This window comes from Monodon monoceros, unplaced genomic scaffold (assembly GCF_005190385.1).
Source record: "Monodon monoceros isolate NGI ecotype Baffin Bay Population unplaced genomic scaffold, NGI_Narwhal_1 Super_Scaffold_18, whole genome shotgun sequence".
In the NCBI taxonomy this organism is placed as follows: Eukaryota; Metazoa; Chordata; class Mammalia; order Artiodactyla; family Monodontidae; genus Monodon; species Monodon monoceros.
Window position 1 is genome coordinate 136,650,275 of NW_021703774.1, and position 17,885 is coordinate 136,668,159.

Genomic DNA, 17,885 nt, shown 5'->3' on the forward strand with positions numbered 1-17,885 from the left:
GCTGGTTGGGCCTTGCTTACCAGCAGGTAGCTAAAATCTAGTCACCTGTACCCTGGCATGGATGAGATGGGGCTGAGACCTTCCAGGGGAGAGGTCTTATTCATGCCAGCAGAAGCAGACAGCAGCCCTGGGTGTGCGTCCCCTATTAGCAGGGATGAGGCGTCCCTTCTGTGGGGTCCCACAGTCTCTGCCCTTCTCCATCACAGCAAGGACTACCCTGTCGCCCCTGCAGCTCCCCCTGGTTGTCTGCCCCCTGCCTGGCCCACCAGAACACTGAGTGAGAATGAATGGATCAAGTTTGTGCGCCAGGCCCAAGCCGCCTGCCTCACATCCTTGGCCGTGGGAATTCTCACATGAGAATGCAACATAGGCATGTTAACCAGCTACACAGACGTGTAACATCTGGGTTGGAGTCTTGGAGGGGTGCAGAGGTTCATTCCTGCTCCCCCAGCTTCTCCCTGATCACACGAATCCTGGCACCCCAATCCCTGTCCACTACCATCCCTGCTCCGTGTGCACATGCCCAGGCCTGTGCACCCGGGAACATCATCTCCCCTCCCGTCCAGGTTCACTCCTAGGCCTCCCTCAGCCACCTATCAGCATGTCACCTCCTCCAGGCAGCCTGTGCTACTTCCCTTGGGCCGTCTGCCACCTCTGGGGGTAGGGGCCTCGCCTGGCTCATCCCAGCGTCTGCAACGCCCAGCACGCGGCGGGCCTTGAGCAGGGTCACCGAGCACGGGCCTAGGGAGAAGTGGACCAAGGGCATGAGGGAGGAGGGAAAGGAGGCGGCAGCGGGAGGAGCGTGGGGCGGAGGCGGCAGCGGGGGGCGGGGGGGGCGCGCGCGCAGGCTGAGGCAGCCCAGGCCTGGGGCCGCGCGCCCAGCCTGAGCCCGCCCCGCCGCCGAGCGTCACGGAACCTGCTTGAAATGCAGCCGAGGAGCCGGGGCGGGCGGCAGCGGCGGCGGCGGCGGCGGCGGCGGCGGGGGCAGCGGCAGCCCCGGCGCCGCGGCAAGGACTCGGAGGGCTGAGGCGCGGCGGCGGCACGGGGTGCGCGGGGAGCGGCGGCCGGAGCCCGGGGCCCGCCATGGGCCGCCCCGAACGGGGCGCGCTCCGGCCGCTGGCGCTGCTGGCGCTGCTGCTGCTGCTCCTGCAGCTCCAGCATCTCGAGGCGGCGGCGGATCCACTGCGCGGCGGCCAAGGTGCGTGCGGCCGTTCCCCGGCCCGGCTTTGCGCCGCCGGAGCGGCCAACAAAGCACGGCCCGGCGGCCGGGGAGCGGGTTGCGCCGGGGCCTCCGAGCCCGGGCCTGGCAGGGAGGCGCCCGGGTGGGATATGCTCCTCGGGACCCAGCTCTCCCTTAATTTGCCCTAGACCCCCGCCCCCACGGCTCCCTGTGTGGTGGGCTCTGCCCTCCGGCACCTGCTCTTGGGGGATGGGCGCCGTGGGGGCCGGGCGGGCCGGGAACTTTGCTGGGGGTGATCACTGATGCTTTCGGGAGGGCTGTGTGATTCTCGCCGTTGGCGTTAATTTGACACGCGCGCTCCGCGGCGGCGATGAGCGGAGCCCGGAGACTACCCCGCCTGACAATGCGTTTCCGGCGACCCCTGCGTGTGGCAGAGAAAGAGGGGCTGCGTGCGAGGCGGATGTGCCCGCAGCGCCCAGTGCGCGTGTCGCGGCGTGTTCAGGGGCTCCCTGTGGGCTGTGTCTGCGTGCATCTCTCACTAAGGGCCGTGTGTGCGGGTGAGTGTTCTGAATGGGGGGCATACCTAAGTGGTGGGACAGCGACTGTGTGAGCCTGCCACAGAGCAGCCCGTCATCCCAGGAACCCTTACCATCCTGCCCTCCTTCCTGATCGAGGGTGCCAGAGGCCTCCAGGTCGTTGGCTTCAGCATCGGGCCCTCTCCTTCACTCAGTAGACCCCTCCCCGCGGCCGGGATCGCTTGTTCCGGGGATCCGGCTCACGCCCCCTCTCCCCCGCGCAGGGTCGGTCAAGGAGTGCGAAGAGGACCAGTTCCGGTGCCGGAACGAGCGCTGCATTCCCTCTGTGTGGAGATGCGACGAGGACGACGACTGCTCGGACAACAGCGACGAGGATGACTGCCGTGAGTGGCCGGCCGGGGAGGGAGGGAAAGGTGGGGGACTCCTTGCTCAGCGTCCACGTGGCTGCAGCCGCCACCGGGCCACCTGCCTGGACCTTTACTGCCGGAGCCTGCAGCCGGGAACCCTCCCGGGAGCCCCTTCCCTCCAGGCACTTAGGGACCCAGCGGGTTCTGGGCCGGCAGGTCCTGATGGAGCCGGGGGCGAAGCCCGGCGCAGCACGGCCCGGGAGGAGGGCACGCCACGCCCGGGTTGCTGGGCCGGAACTGTGGGGCGGCGACGCGACCGTCCCTGCAAGCGTCTAGCTTTCTGCGATCAGGCCCTCCGGGACTCTTGCCTAGGCCCCACGGAACGCGCTCGTGTCTCAAAGTTCCAGGCAACTCTGGGCCTAGCCTCACTCCTTTTCCTGCTGGGTTTTGTGAATGAATGGGCTCCCCGGGGCCCCTGATTGGCTGTGCGAGGACCACCCCATAGGTCCCTGTGGCCGGAGCAGGCCAATCGTGGAACGGCTGGGTGTGCAGTTTTCTGGCGCCCTTGGCGTTGGGGCCCTGCCCTGGCCCCGCCTTGGCCACACCCCCGCTCCTCCCCTGGGTAGTAGGTGCAGGCGGGGCGCTGGCGCCCGCTGCCTTTCTGCCTAGTCATGGTGAAGACCTTTCTTGTGCCACCCTGGTTGGCCGACTGCGCTCTCCTGCCAGCCAGACTGAGGCATGAGTCATGGGGCAGAGCAGGAAGGAGGGGGCCAGAGGGATGAGTTTGTTTCCTGGAAGGGGGGTGAGGATCCCAAGGCCGCGCGTGAACCCGTGGTCACGTGCAGGTGGCCGGCCGCCTTTGCTGAGTGTGGTGTTTGTACACCTGGGCACGACTGCTTTGGAAGTTGTTTCGTGAGGTGCACGTGGTTTCTGATGTCTGTGGGACCTGAGGCGAGTTAGCAAGCAGTTGCCACAAGTGGAAGGAGTATAGTTCCAGGAACAGATAAACAGGACTCTATAAAAACACAGACGCGGGCGGTCATTCATTCATCGTTACTGAGCACCTGCTGTATGCCAGGCACTGGCACACTTTGGAGAACAGGCCCACCCCGCAGGCCAGGGGGTGCAGGTTCTGTGGGAGGAGGGCAACAGGTGGACAGGCCCACAGCACCACGCAGTGGCAAGAGGGGTAGAGAGACCACCTGGACAGGCATTGTCTGTTGAGTTATAGTGTTGTTTTTCGGGGTTTGCTAGTCAGCCCCCAGGTTCATTCTCAGACCAACCCAGATTTGGCTGTGTGACATGGGCGCATCTTTCCCTCCTGTCTCAGTTTCCTCTCCTGACCACTTGGGCTAATGATTCCTGCCCTGGTTTTGAAGACCAGTTCTAGAAATGTAATTGAAAGTGATGCGACTACCATGTGCCGACTGTTAGCTGTGTGCCAACCACTGTGGTAAGTGCTTATCTTACATAAGCCCCTGTAACCTTCAGAGCAGTCCTATTTTTATACACCAAAACAAACCAAAAAACACAAAACAAAAAAGCCCCAAGGCACTGAGAGATCAAGTTAGTTATTCCACAGCTGTTGAGCTGCTAAGTAGGAGCTTAAATTTAAGCATCTGACTCCAGAGTTCTTAGTCTAGTTCTGACCCTAGCCATTTCCCAATGCTATTGAAATTCTGAAAATGCCTGAGCCAGGGTAAGATGTGGTAGTGAGTCTCCTCGCCCGGAGTTGTTCTTCTGTGGTTTCCTTACAGGGGGAGTGCTGGGGATGAGGCGAGGAAGTGGAAACTGTGCGTTTCTGGGCTGGTTTTACCTTATCTCCCTGGCTCTGTATAACAACAGTTTTGTTGGGGGGTGGCCGTGAAGAGCAGAAGTGTTTCTTGTCATCCCCCTTTGCAGATAAGGACTCTGGCTCAGAGAAGTTGAGTGATTTGCCTAAGGTCACACAGCTGAGAGCGACAGAACTTGGTCAGGGTGTCCACCTGCCTCCTAGCTCAGGGGCACTGTCTGCTCCGGTGGGAGTGTGGTGCAGAAGGACCCAGGAGGGTGATCCGGGTGCTTTTCATCTCCATCGAGGCTCTGGGCAAGATGGAGGAGTGAAGTAGCGGGTGGCTGGGCGACCCCAGATGGGACCAGGGCCAATCTGATGGCCACTCTGGGCTCCAGCTTTCATTCTGAGATGGATGGGGTGGAGTCACAGGCAGAGGGTTAGTGAACAAAAGCAACCGCCGTTTAGGGCTTTGCTGTTGGTGTCAAGTATCCGTCCCCCACACTGGGCTTTTCTGGGCTTTTCTGGGCTTGTCTTCTCATCTGCCAAATGCGGGGTAGCTGTTCCTCTACCATCGGTTATACCCGTAGCAAGTCTTCACCTGGGGCTGGTGAAGAGAAGGGAATGGATGAGTGTCCACACCACCAAGGTCTTTAGAAAGGGACCCCTAGGGGCCACAAAGAGAAATCTTGAAGAAAGGGGTGGGAGCTTTGGGTGACTGTATGAGGCGTGGTGTTGGAAAATGGTCTTTTGTCACCCCTTCCTTCCCTATCTGGGGAGTTCCCTCCATTCCGGGCCACCTGCCCGAGCTGCATTTCTTGGAACCATCCTCCCTGCCTTATATTTGACCACTCCAACCATTCCACCCTGTGAGAGGGCCTGAATCACCCCATCTCTATACCTCTCGGCCTGCAAAATGGGGATTGCCATTTGTAAGTGAAGTCTGTGTGGGGCAAAATGCGTTCAGGCTCCCAAAGGGGCCAGAATGCAGACCGTGAATTCCGAGAGCTGATGGAGGTTGGAGGGAGGGAGCTTGTGTGTGGGGGAAACCAAGGAAGGCTTTCTGGAGGAAGAGACAGCTAAGGCAGGCCTTGAAAGACAGTAACTAATGCCATTCCCTCAGAGCTTACCATTTAAAAATAGGTGATGCAGTCTCCACATTATAGAGGAAGAACTGGGGTTCAGACAGGTGAAGTGACTCCCCCAAATTCACACAGCTCCTCAGGATTGGAGCTGGAACTCAAAGTAAGACCTTCTAAGTGCGGAAGCTTACCCGCAGCGGATGGGACTCGGCCTTTTGGAGACACAGATCTGACTGGGATGGGGAAGGGAAAGGCTCATGGGGTTTCAGTTCCCAGCTCAAAGGGCCTTCAAAGTGGAGGAAGGGGCTGGAAGCCCAGGGGTGGCCCGGCCAGGGGAAGGGGTGGGGTTCCTGGCTGCACCTGGGTCACGTAAGCCAGCTGGCGCCTTGGCCTCAGTTTCCTGTTGCTGCTTAGTGTCTGGGAGCAGAGACGTGGGTTCTGGTCTCCAGCCAGCACTTTGCCCCCAGAGTAGCAACAGCAACAACAATGGACACTTACTGAGTACTTGCTGTGGACCAGGAGTTGTGCTGAGATTCTACACGTATCACCTCGTGCACCTCGAGTCTATGAAATGGGGTGACTCTTGGAAGTACCCGCATTTCCCTCATTTTACAAAGGCACAGAGGGGTTAAGTAACAAGGGCGTATGATTTTTAAGCGAAGCTGAAACTGCTGGGGTGTGAATGCAGGCACCCAGCCAATGGAACTTGAGCTGCATCAAGCACTAGCTGACGACCTCAGGCAAGTCCTCCCAGGCCTCTGTTTCCCCATCTTGAGGGGACATCAACCCCCGCACTCCACTTCCAGCTCTGGGAAGAACTCTGCGCTTCTCCGTGTGGATGGACTGCTTAGACAGGTGGACCGGTCGTGGGCTCAGTTTCCTCCACCTGTTTAGGCTTCTTTAGGCTGCCCTGTTCTCCCAGCCCCCATCACCGCTCCGTTCCAGTTTTAATAAAGAGTGGCCGCAGCAAGGTCTCCCATGGCCGAGAGTTCATTAGCTGGCAAGGCCAGGCTGTAGGAGTGCTGAGGCCTGCTGGGAAGTAGCCTTGTAAATAATTAAAGCTCGGCCACAGCTCCCAGCTGGGGCTGCAAGCCTGCATCTGGTCTTCAGTGTGCCGCCTGGCCTAGCCCATTCTCACACCCCTGACACGAGGCCCAGCTTCATGTCCTTTATTGGATGGAGTCATCTGACAGATCGTGCTGCTCTCTCTGAACCTCGGTTTCCTCATCTGACCCACCAGCTCCACCATTCGGAGCCCTCCCGAAGCTCCCATGTACCCATAGGATAAGGTCAGCTTAGACTCCTCTGCATCTGGCCCTCTGTGACCAGCTTCCGCTGCCCCACTGCCCTCCAGCCCCTTCCTGCTCTTCCTATGAACCTGTGACACCAAACTTCTGTCACATTCTGGCCTTTCTACTGCTTCTTACTGCTAGGCCTTTGCACGTGCTATTCCATCTGTGTGGAACACTTTCTGCTCCCTCACCTGGCTACCTTCTTTTTGTCATCTTAGAATCATCAGTGCAGGTATCACCTCCTCCAGAAAGCCCTCCCTGCTCCCCTCTTTCCCCAGGGCTGAGATACAGGAGTCGAAAGAGGGGACTTAGAGATGTGTGTTGGAATAACTCAATGTGGCCTTGAATCAGATACTCCTGGTTTTCTATCCCAACTGTGACCTCTGGCTGAATGGCCTTGGAGGTGATAATAGTCTCTCCCTCCCAGTGATGAGGATTAAGTGAGATAATGTTCCTGGTAAGCAGTAAGTGTTCAATGAATGGCAGTGGGTCTGTCCGTTCCTGGAGGAGGAGTTTCACTGAGGTCTCTAGATACCTGTCTGCCAGGACCCCCCTGGTTCTCCTGCCCGCATTTGCTTAGCCCGAGATCCAAAGGCTCCCGCAGCTGAGGCGTGCCTCAGCCAGAGGGTTCCCCAGCCACAGTGGAGGTGGTCCCAAGGCCATTTGGCCCTGAGATGGACCTGGGAGTGGAGGAAGGTACCCAAGGAGGGCCTGAGGGAAGAAATGAATCAAACAGGCCTGGTTGGTCTCAGTGAATGAGTGGCCGGGGCCCTGGGAGGGGCAGAGGAAGACTTCCCTCAGGCCGTTTGCTTGTCCCAAGGCTGGTTTCCAGACCTGTCTGTGCCTGGGATGGGGAGAAAGCCCACAGGGCCTAAGCTTCTCCCTTCCCTAGGGCCAGGTCTGTGTCTCCGTGGCTGGCCCCAGCAGGCCTTGGGAGTGTTTGCTGAAGACTCTCCCATGGGCCTTCCTGGGGGCTCTCCCGGGATGGAGTTCCCCTCTGGGAACCCCTGGGCTTTCTCAGGCCTGCTGGGGGTTCCGAGTGCAATAGGCCTCAGGGCTGGTTGGCTTAGTCCTCTCGGTTGTCTGCAGGCAGCTGACTTGACAGTTTTCCCTCCTTAGGGAAGTAGCAACAGCAGGTGAAACCAGAGAGTTGCCCCCAGGGAGAGGGTGAGGAGCGACAGGACCCAGAGGGCTGATGGAGCAGGAGGGTATAGGCTTATTTGTGCCACCCTTCAGGGCTGTAACCAAGTGCAAGTCTCCTGGCCCAGGGTCTGTGGTCAGACCCCCAGGCCAGTGCTATCCCCATGAAGCCAGTCCTGGGCCTAGGAGAGGGTGTGGGGCCCTGCTCTGGGGGCTGGGCAGCCAGGCCTCGGGGCCCTGGATCTCAGCAGCACTGTAACACCTGCTCTGCAAATGCCCGCATGCCCAGATCACCCAGTCTTTGAAGGCCTTGTGGAGACGCCACCTCCCCCAGGTGGCCTTCCCTGACCTCTTGTCCTCTTGCTCCCTAGTCCCTGAGCTCCCACAACATGTCCCTGTTCTCCCCTCGGTCTCAGATCTGTCTTCTCCACGTTGTCTGCTCTGCTATCCTTGTGCTGAGCACGAGGGATTCCAAAATAAATAGCTCCCTTGAGGGAATTACTACTAACAGATACTGGCTACTTACCCCCATGCCTGGCACCATGTTGGACAATCTGCATTCATTAACGTTACTACTCACAACCCTGTGAGGGCTGTTTTCTTATTATTCCCATTTTAAAGATGATGAAACTGAGGCTCAAAGAGAAGTGACTTGGCCAATGTCATGATGTTTGAGTGCTAGAGCCAGGATTTGGCCCAGGCCTGTCCACTCTGGAGCCTGGACTCTTCCTTAGCGTCTTCCTCTCTGAGCTTTGTCTACCCAGTTGGGGTCAGAGGGCCTGGGGCTCAGAGGACATGGAAGAAGAGGGTGAGGGGCTGCAGTGTCCAGTGATGCCTTCCTGCACTACAGGTTTCTGTCTAGGAGGGACTATCTTTTCTGGAGACCAAATGGGCCTCCAGACCAACATAAGGCCCCCCTTGTCCAGCACCCCCCATGAGTGTGACCCTCCACAGTTTCCAAGGGCCTTCCTTGGCCATTGCCTTTGGGGTGGTGAGTACTGTTTCCATTGTACAGATAGGGAAACTGAGGACCCAGTGATATGTCGCTGATGCAGATGACTTCAAGGAGTGTCATTTCCAATATTACCATCCTTCCTCAGAAAAGGCCAAGAGCCCAAGTCATCCAAAATGTGGACTTCGGTTCTCTGACCCCCATGCAATTCGCTGACTCTAGGTCTCATACATACATGCTTTTCTTCTGCTTGGATTGTCCTTCCCTGGCTTCTACCCATCCTTCAAAACCCAGCTCATTACCACATCCATGAAGCCTTCCCTGTCTTCCTGGTGTGATCTAACCTCTCCTATGTCTGGATGCCCATGGCTTTGTGCACCCTTGTAATAGCCCATCGTAGGAGCTCGTGGTTGCTGGGAGTGTCTGTGGTGGGAGACCACAGGGCCTGGCACAGAGCCGAGGCATTTGAGGGATGGTATGTGCATGAATGAATGGACTGAGGAAATGTCACCGACTTTTGAGGGTGAGAAGCTGATATCTGTCAGATGTAGGGGACCCAGGGGCCTCTGAGAAGGCCCTGAGGGGTCCTTGAAGCTGGAGAAGGGAGCTGGGCATCCTTTAGGGACCATAGTCAGGCCCCCTCTTGTGAGCTGGGTCACCTGAAGCCCCGAGGGCACCAGTGACATCCATAGTCACACAGGACCTGGGCACGCAGTCCTCTCAGTGCTCACACTGCAAACTTGGGAGCTTCCCAGCTCCAGGCTTCAGAAGGTGAAACCGAGGCCCTGGTGGCTGGACATCAGCTCCTGGTGTCAGCAGGGACCCATTCTCAGAACTAGGGTGTCCTCAGTTCCTGGGTTGGGACTGAGTCAGAACAGTACGCTCCCAACTCCCACCTGCTGCCACCCTGCCCCCCCCCCTTTCCCTGCTGGACCAGGGAACAAGGCGTTCTCAGGTTGCAGGCGGGCACTGGCTCCTGCGCACAGAAAGGGTTTGGGACTTCCCCACGGGGACCGCAGGTGCATACTGCCCCTGGCTGGGGCCTGCTGCCCACCCCCAGATCGCTGGGAACTCATCTAAAATAATATTGTTAACTATAGTAAGAGTTCACGAGCATGCTCACTGCTGGGGGCTTTCTCATGCAATACCTCCCTCAGCCGGTGCCTGGACGTATCATCACTGCACTTCACAGAGAAAGAGCCGAGGCTCTGAGAGGTGAAGTCACTTGCCCCAGGCAGGTCAGCGGGTCAGAGGCGGGACTGGGTCATGCCTGTCCGGCTGCATTGTGACACAGGTGAAAGGAAGAGATACACGTTCACACATCCCAGTCACAGCTACAGTAGGAGTGGCCTGGGGTGTGCTGCGACCGACCGCCCTTCCTTTCTGGGTACCCCAGGTATCCGTCCTTGCCAGCCCCTGCCAGTGGGTGTACCGGCTCCCTCCTGAGCAGCTCTGGCCCCTGGGTGCCCCCAGGCATGAGCGCGGCCCCAGGTGGCAGCTTTGATCATCAGTTGTGCTCACCATGGCTCCTCTTACAAGCCCGTGTATGTCACAGGCCGTAGGAATAGCCCCTCGGCTGCAGTGGCTCAGGAGCGGGCCCTGCCTGTGAGCTCCCCCATCCCCCTGCACCTGGTTTGACCTCCCTGACCCTGGCAGGGCCCAGGCCAGGTGCCCACAAGCCGGCTGCTTTGCGGGCGAGGAACCAGATTTTTATCAGGCCCCTTGGAACACCCTCTAGTAACTAGGAGAGTTACCCAGAGAGGCAGGGCCATGGGGCTCCTAGGTGCACACAGTTCCTATGACCCCTCACGGCCTCCACGCAACTGCCCCTTGGATATGGCAGCCCAAAGCCCCTCTGAGGTCAGCCAGTCTGGGAGTACACGGGAATGGTGAACGTGACCACCGCCCTCCCTTGGTCACTGGCTTTGAGATGCCGCAAGGGACCTTACCCCAGCCGCTCTGGAGACTATTTCAGTTTCCGGCCCTCTCAGCCTATTCGAACCACAGTATGGCCTCTTCCAGTTTGTGCCTCACAGCTGCTCTGGGAGGAAGGTGGTGCAGGAGTTCATTATCGTTCCCATTTTCCTGATGAGGAAAGTGAGGCTCAGCAAGGGCGTGGGGCTCCCCTGGGGCCACACAGCCTGTTACTGGTAGTGCTGAAGCTGAAACTCACTTCAATTGATTTCCTTTGTTTTTCCAACGGAAATAAGTTTTTCTGATTATATAAAGGTAATTTCATACTTGTGATTTAAAGAAAAGAAAACACACAGACAATTCAGAAAAGGGAAAAGAGGAAGGTAGGAGTCCCCCTTGGTTATACCACCGTGGGAGCTGCCTGTCCTCCCAGAGGTGTTCTTGCATTCTCTGCATGCGAGCTGGTGTGCACGAACATGTGTGTTTCTGGGGGACTTTTTTTGGTTTTTGGGTGTTTTTGCAAAACGAGCTTGTGTTATGTCAGTTGTTTTCTCCCCACATCATGCACATCTTTCAGTGTCAGTAACAGTAGGTACGTATTATCGTTTTAAAGGGCTAGATAGTAGTCTACTGCATGAATCTTCCCTAATTTAATGACACAGTCTCCTATTGATAGACATGTGTTTAGTTGGAGATATATATACATACATATATATATATATATTTTTTTTTCCTGTTCTACACAGTGCTGGGGTGAATACCAGTACTACACCTTTGTGCATTTGTCTGGTTCTTCCCTTAAGAGGAAGTCCTAGGAAAGGCATGGCTGAGCATGTGCGTTTTCATCCTCACATTGTCGCTCTCCCTCAAGGAGATGTTTTCCTATCTCACAACACCCCCTGACTCCGCAATGGCCCTTCCCAGCCAGGCTGGCGGCCCGCAGGACCTCCCTCTTCCTTGAGCACAGGGCCACCTCACCCTGGCCCTGTGGGGCAGACCAAGTAGCCAGATCCAGGCCTCACAAAACAAAGCAAAGAGAAGGGACAACTGTGTTCTGGCCCCAAGGACTCCCCACCCCCACCAAAGAAAGCAGAAGGGAGTATAATTGGTCTTCATTTTTCTCAAGATATTTGTAGAATCTGTCTCCTCCACAGCTTTATACAAGTTGTTCTGCCCTTGCCCCTGACTTGCTGTGTGACCCTGCGTGAGGGGCTCTCCCTCTCTGAACTTCATCTCCCCTTTACCCATTGGTCCTTGCTCCACCTGCCCTGTAACCCACACTCTGAGCAGATTTCTTCTCCCTGGAGCTGGGCTCAGGACCAGTCCTGGCCTGGGGGAGGGGCACCTGTGGCCCTCGAGCTCCTTAATGCCTGGTGAGGGTTGGTGGGAGTGTACCTGGCTTTGTGGGTAGATTCCAGGCAGGCAGATGGAGGGTAGCTGGACTTTTTAGGGTCCACTTCCAGAACTCAGCCCTAAGACCCAGGTTCCTTGGGCCACTTTCCCTTTTGTCTTCTTCTTGTGCCCGTGACTGCATTGGACGCAGTGGAGTGATGGAGAAAAATGGAGTCAGGCCACCAGCCCTGTGACCCACTAGCCAGGGTCCCTGGTATGGGTCTTATGTTCTGAGCTTTAGATCCTTGGTCTCTGAAATGGGAATGATGAGCCCACCTCTCAGAGGTGTGCAGGCTGATGTAAAGTGCTCTGCCCAGACCTGGCCCTGAAATGAGCATCCCCTTTCCCCTTCCCGAGCCCGTGATCCCCACCAAGTGGAAGCGGCCGTCAACAGCTTTCCTTCTCCTCCAAGGACATGACAAGCGGGCAGTTGCTGAAATAGCGGCAGGAGAGATGTAGGTCAGCCGGCCAGCTGGGAGGACTTGGCTGCCCGGGAGAACAGCAGCTTCTCGGGCCGGGAGGGACTGTAGGAATCATCTCATCCGCTGCCATCTGCACCGGGGGCCCCAGGGTGGCTGCTTCCTGGGTGGCCTAGGGGAGCTGGTTACGCAGAAAGAACCAAGGAGAGCTGGCTAACCACCGGGCCTGGCATAGTTAGTTACCTAAGAGGGGACCTTGGCTCACCAGTGGGTCCAGTTTAACATCAGAGAGCTGGTCGCTGATGAGAGTCAGGAAGGGCCTGTTGGCCCAGGTCAAGCTGCTGGTATGAATAGCCGGAGGCCAAGGGCGGGCTTTCCTGGTGGCGTGAATCCAGGGGTATTCATGCCAGTGCTCTTCCCGCCCTCCCTCCCTCTCCACTTCCTGGACCCTGCGCTGCCATCTGCTGCCCCCATCACTCTCAGAGCCGCACCCGTGCGTGTGCATGGAGTGTGCGTGCTCAGAGAGCAGGTGTGCACCAGGAGGGAGGTGACTGTTCTGGACGCACAGAGGCTGCAGGGACAAGGTGACGCTCTTCCTCCCATGCTGGCCAAGGCCGCCCAGCCAAGGCAAAGCCAAAGCCCCCCACTGGGCTGTTTGTGGCGGGGAATTATTTGTAGCTGGAGAGGTGCCAGCAGTCTCTGTTCCCAGCCTGCCCCCTGCCATGGCAGCCTCTCCCCTCCAAGCCTCAGCCTATAGCCCACTGTCTGCACCCACCCACGCCCCACGCAGAGGGCTGAGGTTGATATAAACGCCATGGCCTGGAGACCAGGCCCACCTCAGCTCCACCCCTGCTCCTACCTTACCTAATGGCCATCAGCAGGTCTCTGCCCCTCTTGGGTCTCTGCTCATTGGGAGTGGGGCATCTCCAGGCCCCTCTCAGCCCCAATTCCCTGGGATTCTTTTGTTTTCCCCTGAGAACCACGGAGTTCACAGGAGCTCCGCCATGGCCAGGACCCAGATGTGGCGGTCCAAGGAGCTGCCCCCGTTCCCTGAGGCCCAGAAGGCCCAGAGCAGGGAGCGAGGGCTGTGAAATCCAACCCATCACACAGGGGATGTGGCATAAACCGTATGTGCAAAGCTGGAACCAACTGTTAATTAGCAGCACCTATATCTGCTCGGGGGTTTCCGCCTGTTTATTTTTTTTGCCGAGTCTGACCAGGCCAATTCTTTAATACCGGTAGCCCCAGGCTTTAAATATGCTGCATATGTAATGCTCTCGTGTCTCCTCCTCTTTTCATCCCCCATCTGCACAGCTGCCTGCTTCTTGGAGGTGCACGGACAAGGCACACGCATGGCCTCCCAGTGTCAGCTGGACTGGGGTTTCCACTGCAGTCCTTTCACGTCCTAGTTGGAGGCCTGGGACAAGTCCCTCGAATCTGAACCCCAGACTCCTGCTCTGTGCACGCGGGTAATGAGCAATTCCTGGTCTGGGTACAGTACCTGAAGCCTCACTGGGTCTCACAGAGCCAGTCGGTTCTTCCTACACCGGGAACTGGGCCATACCAGGCCACAGAGGTCTGCCAGCCATGTGGTTGGAGCCCCTGTTCTCTCTGCCACCCCCTCTCCCAGACCCCTTGCCCTCCCTCTCCCTGGCCTTTGACCTCTCCCACACTTGGAAATTCTGCACTGAGTTCTCCCCCCTGGAAGCGGAGACCTGAGCCCTTGTTGCTGTTGATCCGTTACGAGGGAGTCCCCCCCAGGCCCTCACCCTCACCACACCAGGAGCCAGGTAGCCTCACCTTGTCGCTGACTTGCTGAGGGACTTGGGCAATTCTCTGCTCCTCCCTGGGCCTCAGTTTTCCCACCTGTGAGGATTGGATCAGGAGAGTGAGTCACTTTGGACATCTTTTGAAATTCAGATTCCCTGACCCCTGTCTAGGTCTGACTCCAGACCTCTGCTTGCTGTGTGGCCAGGTGGGAGCCATAGACATGGGGGTGGGAAGCCCCCCAGGTCCCCTACGTCTGACTGCTTCCGCATTGCCTCATCCATGAGCAACTCCACTGTGACTCAGATAACAGCAGGGCCTCTAACTAGGCTGCCTGGGATCGAGTCCATACTTCACTGCTTCCTAGCTGTGGGACCCTCGGCAAGTTACTTCACCTCTCTGAGCACTTGTCTCCTCTCTAAAATGGAGCCATCAACACCTAACCCTCTAGGTGATTGGACGATGATATGAGTTTGTTTAGGAAAAGCACCAAGAATAGTGTCTGGACGTGATCGGTGCTCAATTCAAGATTTGCTCCACTTATTTTGACCTCTTTCTGAACCTCCATCTCCCATCTGTCCTTTAGGAATCCCCTCCCATGCCAGGCTGCTGCACTGCTGGGTGGGCTGGGAGGGGCCAGGGAGCACCCCCAGAAGTCACCTTTGTCCCTGCTTCTTCCCCTGCAGCCCCAGGCCATAACTTACTGTCCTAATTTAATTAGGAAGAGTCCTTACAGGGACCTCATTAGGAAATGAGCCCAGAGCCTTGGGGACCTCCAGGAGGGGTGGGGTGCAGGAGGAGGTTGCATTGTGTCTGATCCTGCCCAGCCCTTGGCCTCGTGCTCCAAATGTGCCCAGAAAGATAAGGGAGCCCAGCCCCTTAGACCTGTGACATGGAGTGTGGGCAGCCAGGGCCTCCATCCTCTGCCCCCTGCCCAGCTACGGCCTCACCCCCCTGGATGGGGGTGGGGAAGATTGAGAGATGAGGTTTCTCTTGTTCTGCTCCACCTGCCCCTGGTGCTCAATGTCTCTGGCCTGGCACAGAGCAAGCCTTGGTGAATGTGTGTTGAGTGAATGAATGAGTGAGCTGTAGCTCTTGGGGCTGGAGCAGCATCTTCATTTGGCCAAAGCAGGCTCCCGACCCCTATCCTAATGCCGGAATCCCCTCAGCAGCCCCAGGGGCTGGAGATGGGGAGGGGGCGATTGTCTGCTTACATACCTCCAGGGACAGGGAGCTCACTGAGCAACCTGATAGCTTTTTCTGTCCCTGGATAGCCCTTCCTGTTACAAAATCTGTCTTCCTTTCAATCTCAAATCTGTCTCCTGTGACGCTTCTGCCCTACCCAGGTCCCAGCTCTGTTTCTGGGACCTCTGCTCACAAACACTGCCCCCTGCCTTCACTCCAAGCCTGCTCAGTGTCCCTTCCTGGCCTGTGATGATAGCTGACATGCTGTGTGGCCTTGGGTAAGGCCTATCCCCTCTCTGGCCACTGCTTCTTGGAGCCTGGTGGGCTGCACACTCTGGGCTCTATAAACATTGGCTGCTTTCTGTAACCGTGACCTACCTCCCAAGGAAGTGGGGGGCTGAAGACAGATGTGCCATGTCCAGCAGTAAAGGTGACACCTCTGCAGACAGCTTGTCTCCGGGTCAGCAAGGTGGTAGTGCCCAGACCCCGCGATGACCTGTGGCTGGGCACACGGGCACTGGGGGCTGTGCATGGACCTCTTCTGCCCTGAGACCAGTCCACAGCATGGACACTGTCCTGGCCTTGGTTAGGAACCTGGGAGTCGTCACAGCCCCCGTCTCCCTTACCTCTAACGGCCACCAAGGCCTGATCCTCCCCTCCTACTTGCCGGTCCAGGCCCTTTCCCCATCCCACTTCAGCCTCCCCGGACCACGGCAGCAGCACCAACCTCGTCTCTGTTCCCTCCCTCCTGTCCATTCTCCGCTCTGCCGCCGAGCGCTCTCAAACACGTGGAGCTTTCTCCTGCCCTTGCTCAGCGTCCTACAGGGACGTCCCCCACTCACAGGATAGTCTGCTTGCTAACATTCAGGGCCCTTCAACACCCAAACACATACCTGGCATCTCTCCTGCTGCAGACCTCACCATCCACTTGTCCCCCCAAACCCCATGGCTCTGTGCTCCAGCCACACCCCACATGTGTTTGATGTCACAGGGGCATCATCACACTCTCACATGTGGGTCCCTCTGCCTGGAAGGCCCTTCCTCTGTTTGTTCAACCCCACTTTGCTTTAAGAGTCTCCATTTCCAGGGAGCCTTCACACCCCAGCTGAGTCAGGGCCTCCTCTGGGCTCCCCCGTCCGTGTTTCCTTCCATCTCCATCCTTGCCACTCTGCGTCAGGATGGTCCGATTAAGAGTCTGTGGTTCACACCAGACCACGGGCCTCAGGAGGATGGGGCAGGGGGACCTGGCTAGGGCCTGCGGAGAAGCAGGGAAGGGAGGAGAGCGGGTGGGGCTCTTGGGCTTTTCACACGCCCAGCGCGCCTCCCACCCCAGGCTGTGTTTCTGCTCCTCGTGCTGCACCTCCTGAGCCACGTGCCCGCTCACACATGGTGTTTCTGTGAGCCCCCGAGAAGTGCCTTGTGTGGACTGGAGCCTTCGAGTCTGAGCTCCAGCATCCACTGCAGGCCTCCTCTGTGCCAGTGCCCTGCTGGGACCTGGGGAGGATATGCAGATGGAAAAGCAGGCCTTGGCCGCCCAACTCAATATGTGACCTTGGGCAGTTGGCTTCTCTGAACCTCAAGCTTCCTTGGCAGTGAAAGGGGTGGAGGACCCATGTCTCCTTCCCCTTTTCCTTGGGCACATCTGTGCTGCAGCTGGGGGCAGACGTGGCTTCACAGGACCCTGAGACGGCAGCTAGACCAGAACTTCCTCCTCGCTGGGGCCTGTGGGGCCTTGGGCCAAGCTTCACCGGGATGAAGGGGGAAAGGGGTTATGCTCTCTGTTCAGTGCAAAGACCCACCCCCATGTTTGCCTGCACTTTGGCATTACCAAGCGCCTGCTCCCATGCAGGGTGCCCGGCTTGGAACCGCCCCGGTTTTAAAATGAAAAGTCTCATGTCCAATGGGACACTTGGCCCGCCGGCCTGCACCCTGCCCACCCCCGTCGCTGCTCCCCCGGCTCTGCAACAGGTCTTCCCCCGTTACCTGTGGGTTCTGCTGCCAGTTGGGCAGGGCTCACTCTAAAGAAAGGAAAAAGCTGATTTCTTCCCCACGTTTTGGGAGAATTCAAAGAGACATAGACCCCCTTGGAAGGTCTGGAGGAGCCAGGGCTGAGCATCCCTGTTGGGGTGCTGGTGTGGACATGGCCAGGAGGCCTGGCCTTTGTTCTGATCCTGCCTCTGACACAGCTAGCTGTGTGACGGCTCCCTCTGGGCCTCAGTTTCCCCAGCTCTGCCCTGCTCACCTCACATCAATACAGTGAGGATCATTACCTCGACAGCCCTGCCTTTGCGTTCCTGCTGCCCTTTATATTCTTCAAGGCATTTTTCTGTCTGTTCACGTCCCATTCTGGCCTCGCTACTCCCAGGAGGTGGGCAGCACTAGGACCTTTATTCCCACATCAGATAGGAAGAAGCTGGGGACACAGGCCGTTTGCCTTGTACAAGGTTCTGTGGTTTACAGAGCCCTTTCCGTGTCTTGCCTCTGGGCTCCTAGTATCCCTTGGGAGGCGGGCTCAACAGGATTTGCTGTACCAGTTGTACAGATGGGGACACTGAGCCCACAGTCGCACAGGATTTCGACTCCTTAATGGTTTGGGAGAACGTAAAGGATGAAGACTGATGGGTGGGTGGCTGTGCTGTGGCCGTGGTGTGTGGTGATTACCAGTAAGTGGGGGTCACTGACTGGCTGGTCCTCTTCTCCTCCCTACTCCCAACTTTGTCAATGGCTTCATCAGTAGGAGACAGATGCAAGGGAAAGGAAGACACAGAGAGGAGGGGGGAGAGAGAGGACGTGGGGTGCGGGGGAGAGCGCTGGGGAGGTAGGGGGGAGGGGTGGGGTCCAAGCAGCATCGCTACTTCCTCTTGTGGTTCTCACAGTCTGTCTGCACCGATTCCTGACAGATGGAGGG

At 57.8% G+C, this 17,885-nt stretch overlaps 1 protein-coding gene across 6 annotated transcripts in view; it reads left to right on the forward strand.

The window, feature by feature from the left end:
- Nucleotides 1–517: 517 nt before the first annotated feature.
- Nucleotides 518–17,885, forward strand: part of LRP8 (LDL receptor related protein 8) — a 78,523-nt gene continuing 61,155 nt past the window's right edge. For 4 of the 6 annotated variants that reach the window (XM_029230074.1, XM_029230070.1, XM_029230071.1 and 1 more), the window contains exons 1-2: nucleotides 1,066–1,198; nucleotides 1,980–2,099. In XM_029230074.1, coding sequence (XP_029085907.1) covers nucleotides 1,084–1,198; nucleotides 1,980–2,099 — 235 coding nt within the window. In that variant the 5' untranslated portion in view covers nucleotides 1,066–1,083. Of the gene's footprint in view, nucleotides 1,199–1,979; nucleotides 2,100–17,885 lie in introns of all 6 variants that reach the window. The other 2 variants (XM_029230073.1, XM_029230072.1) reach the window with 2 other exon arrangements.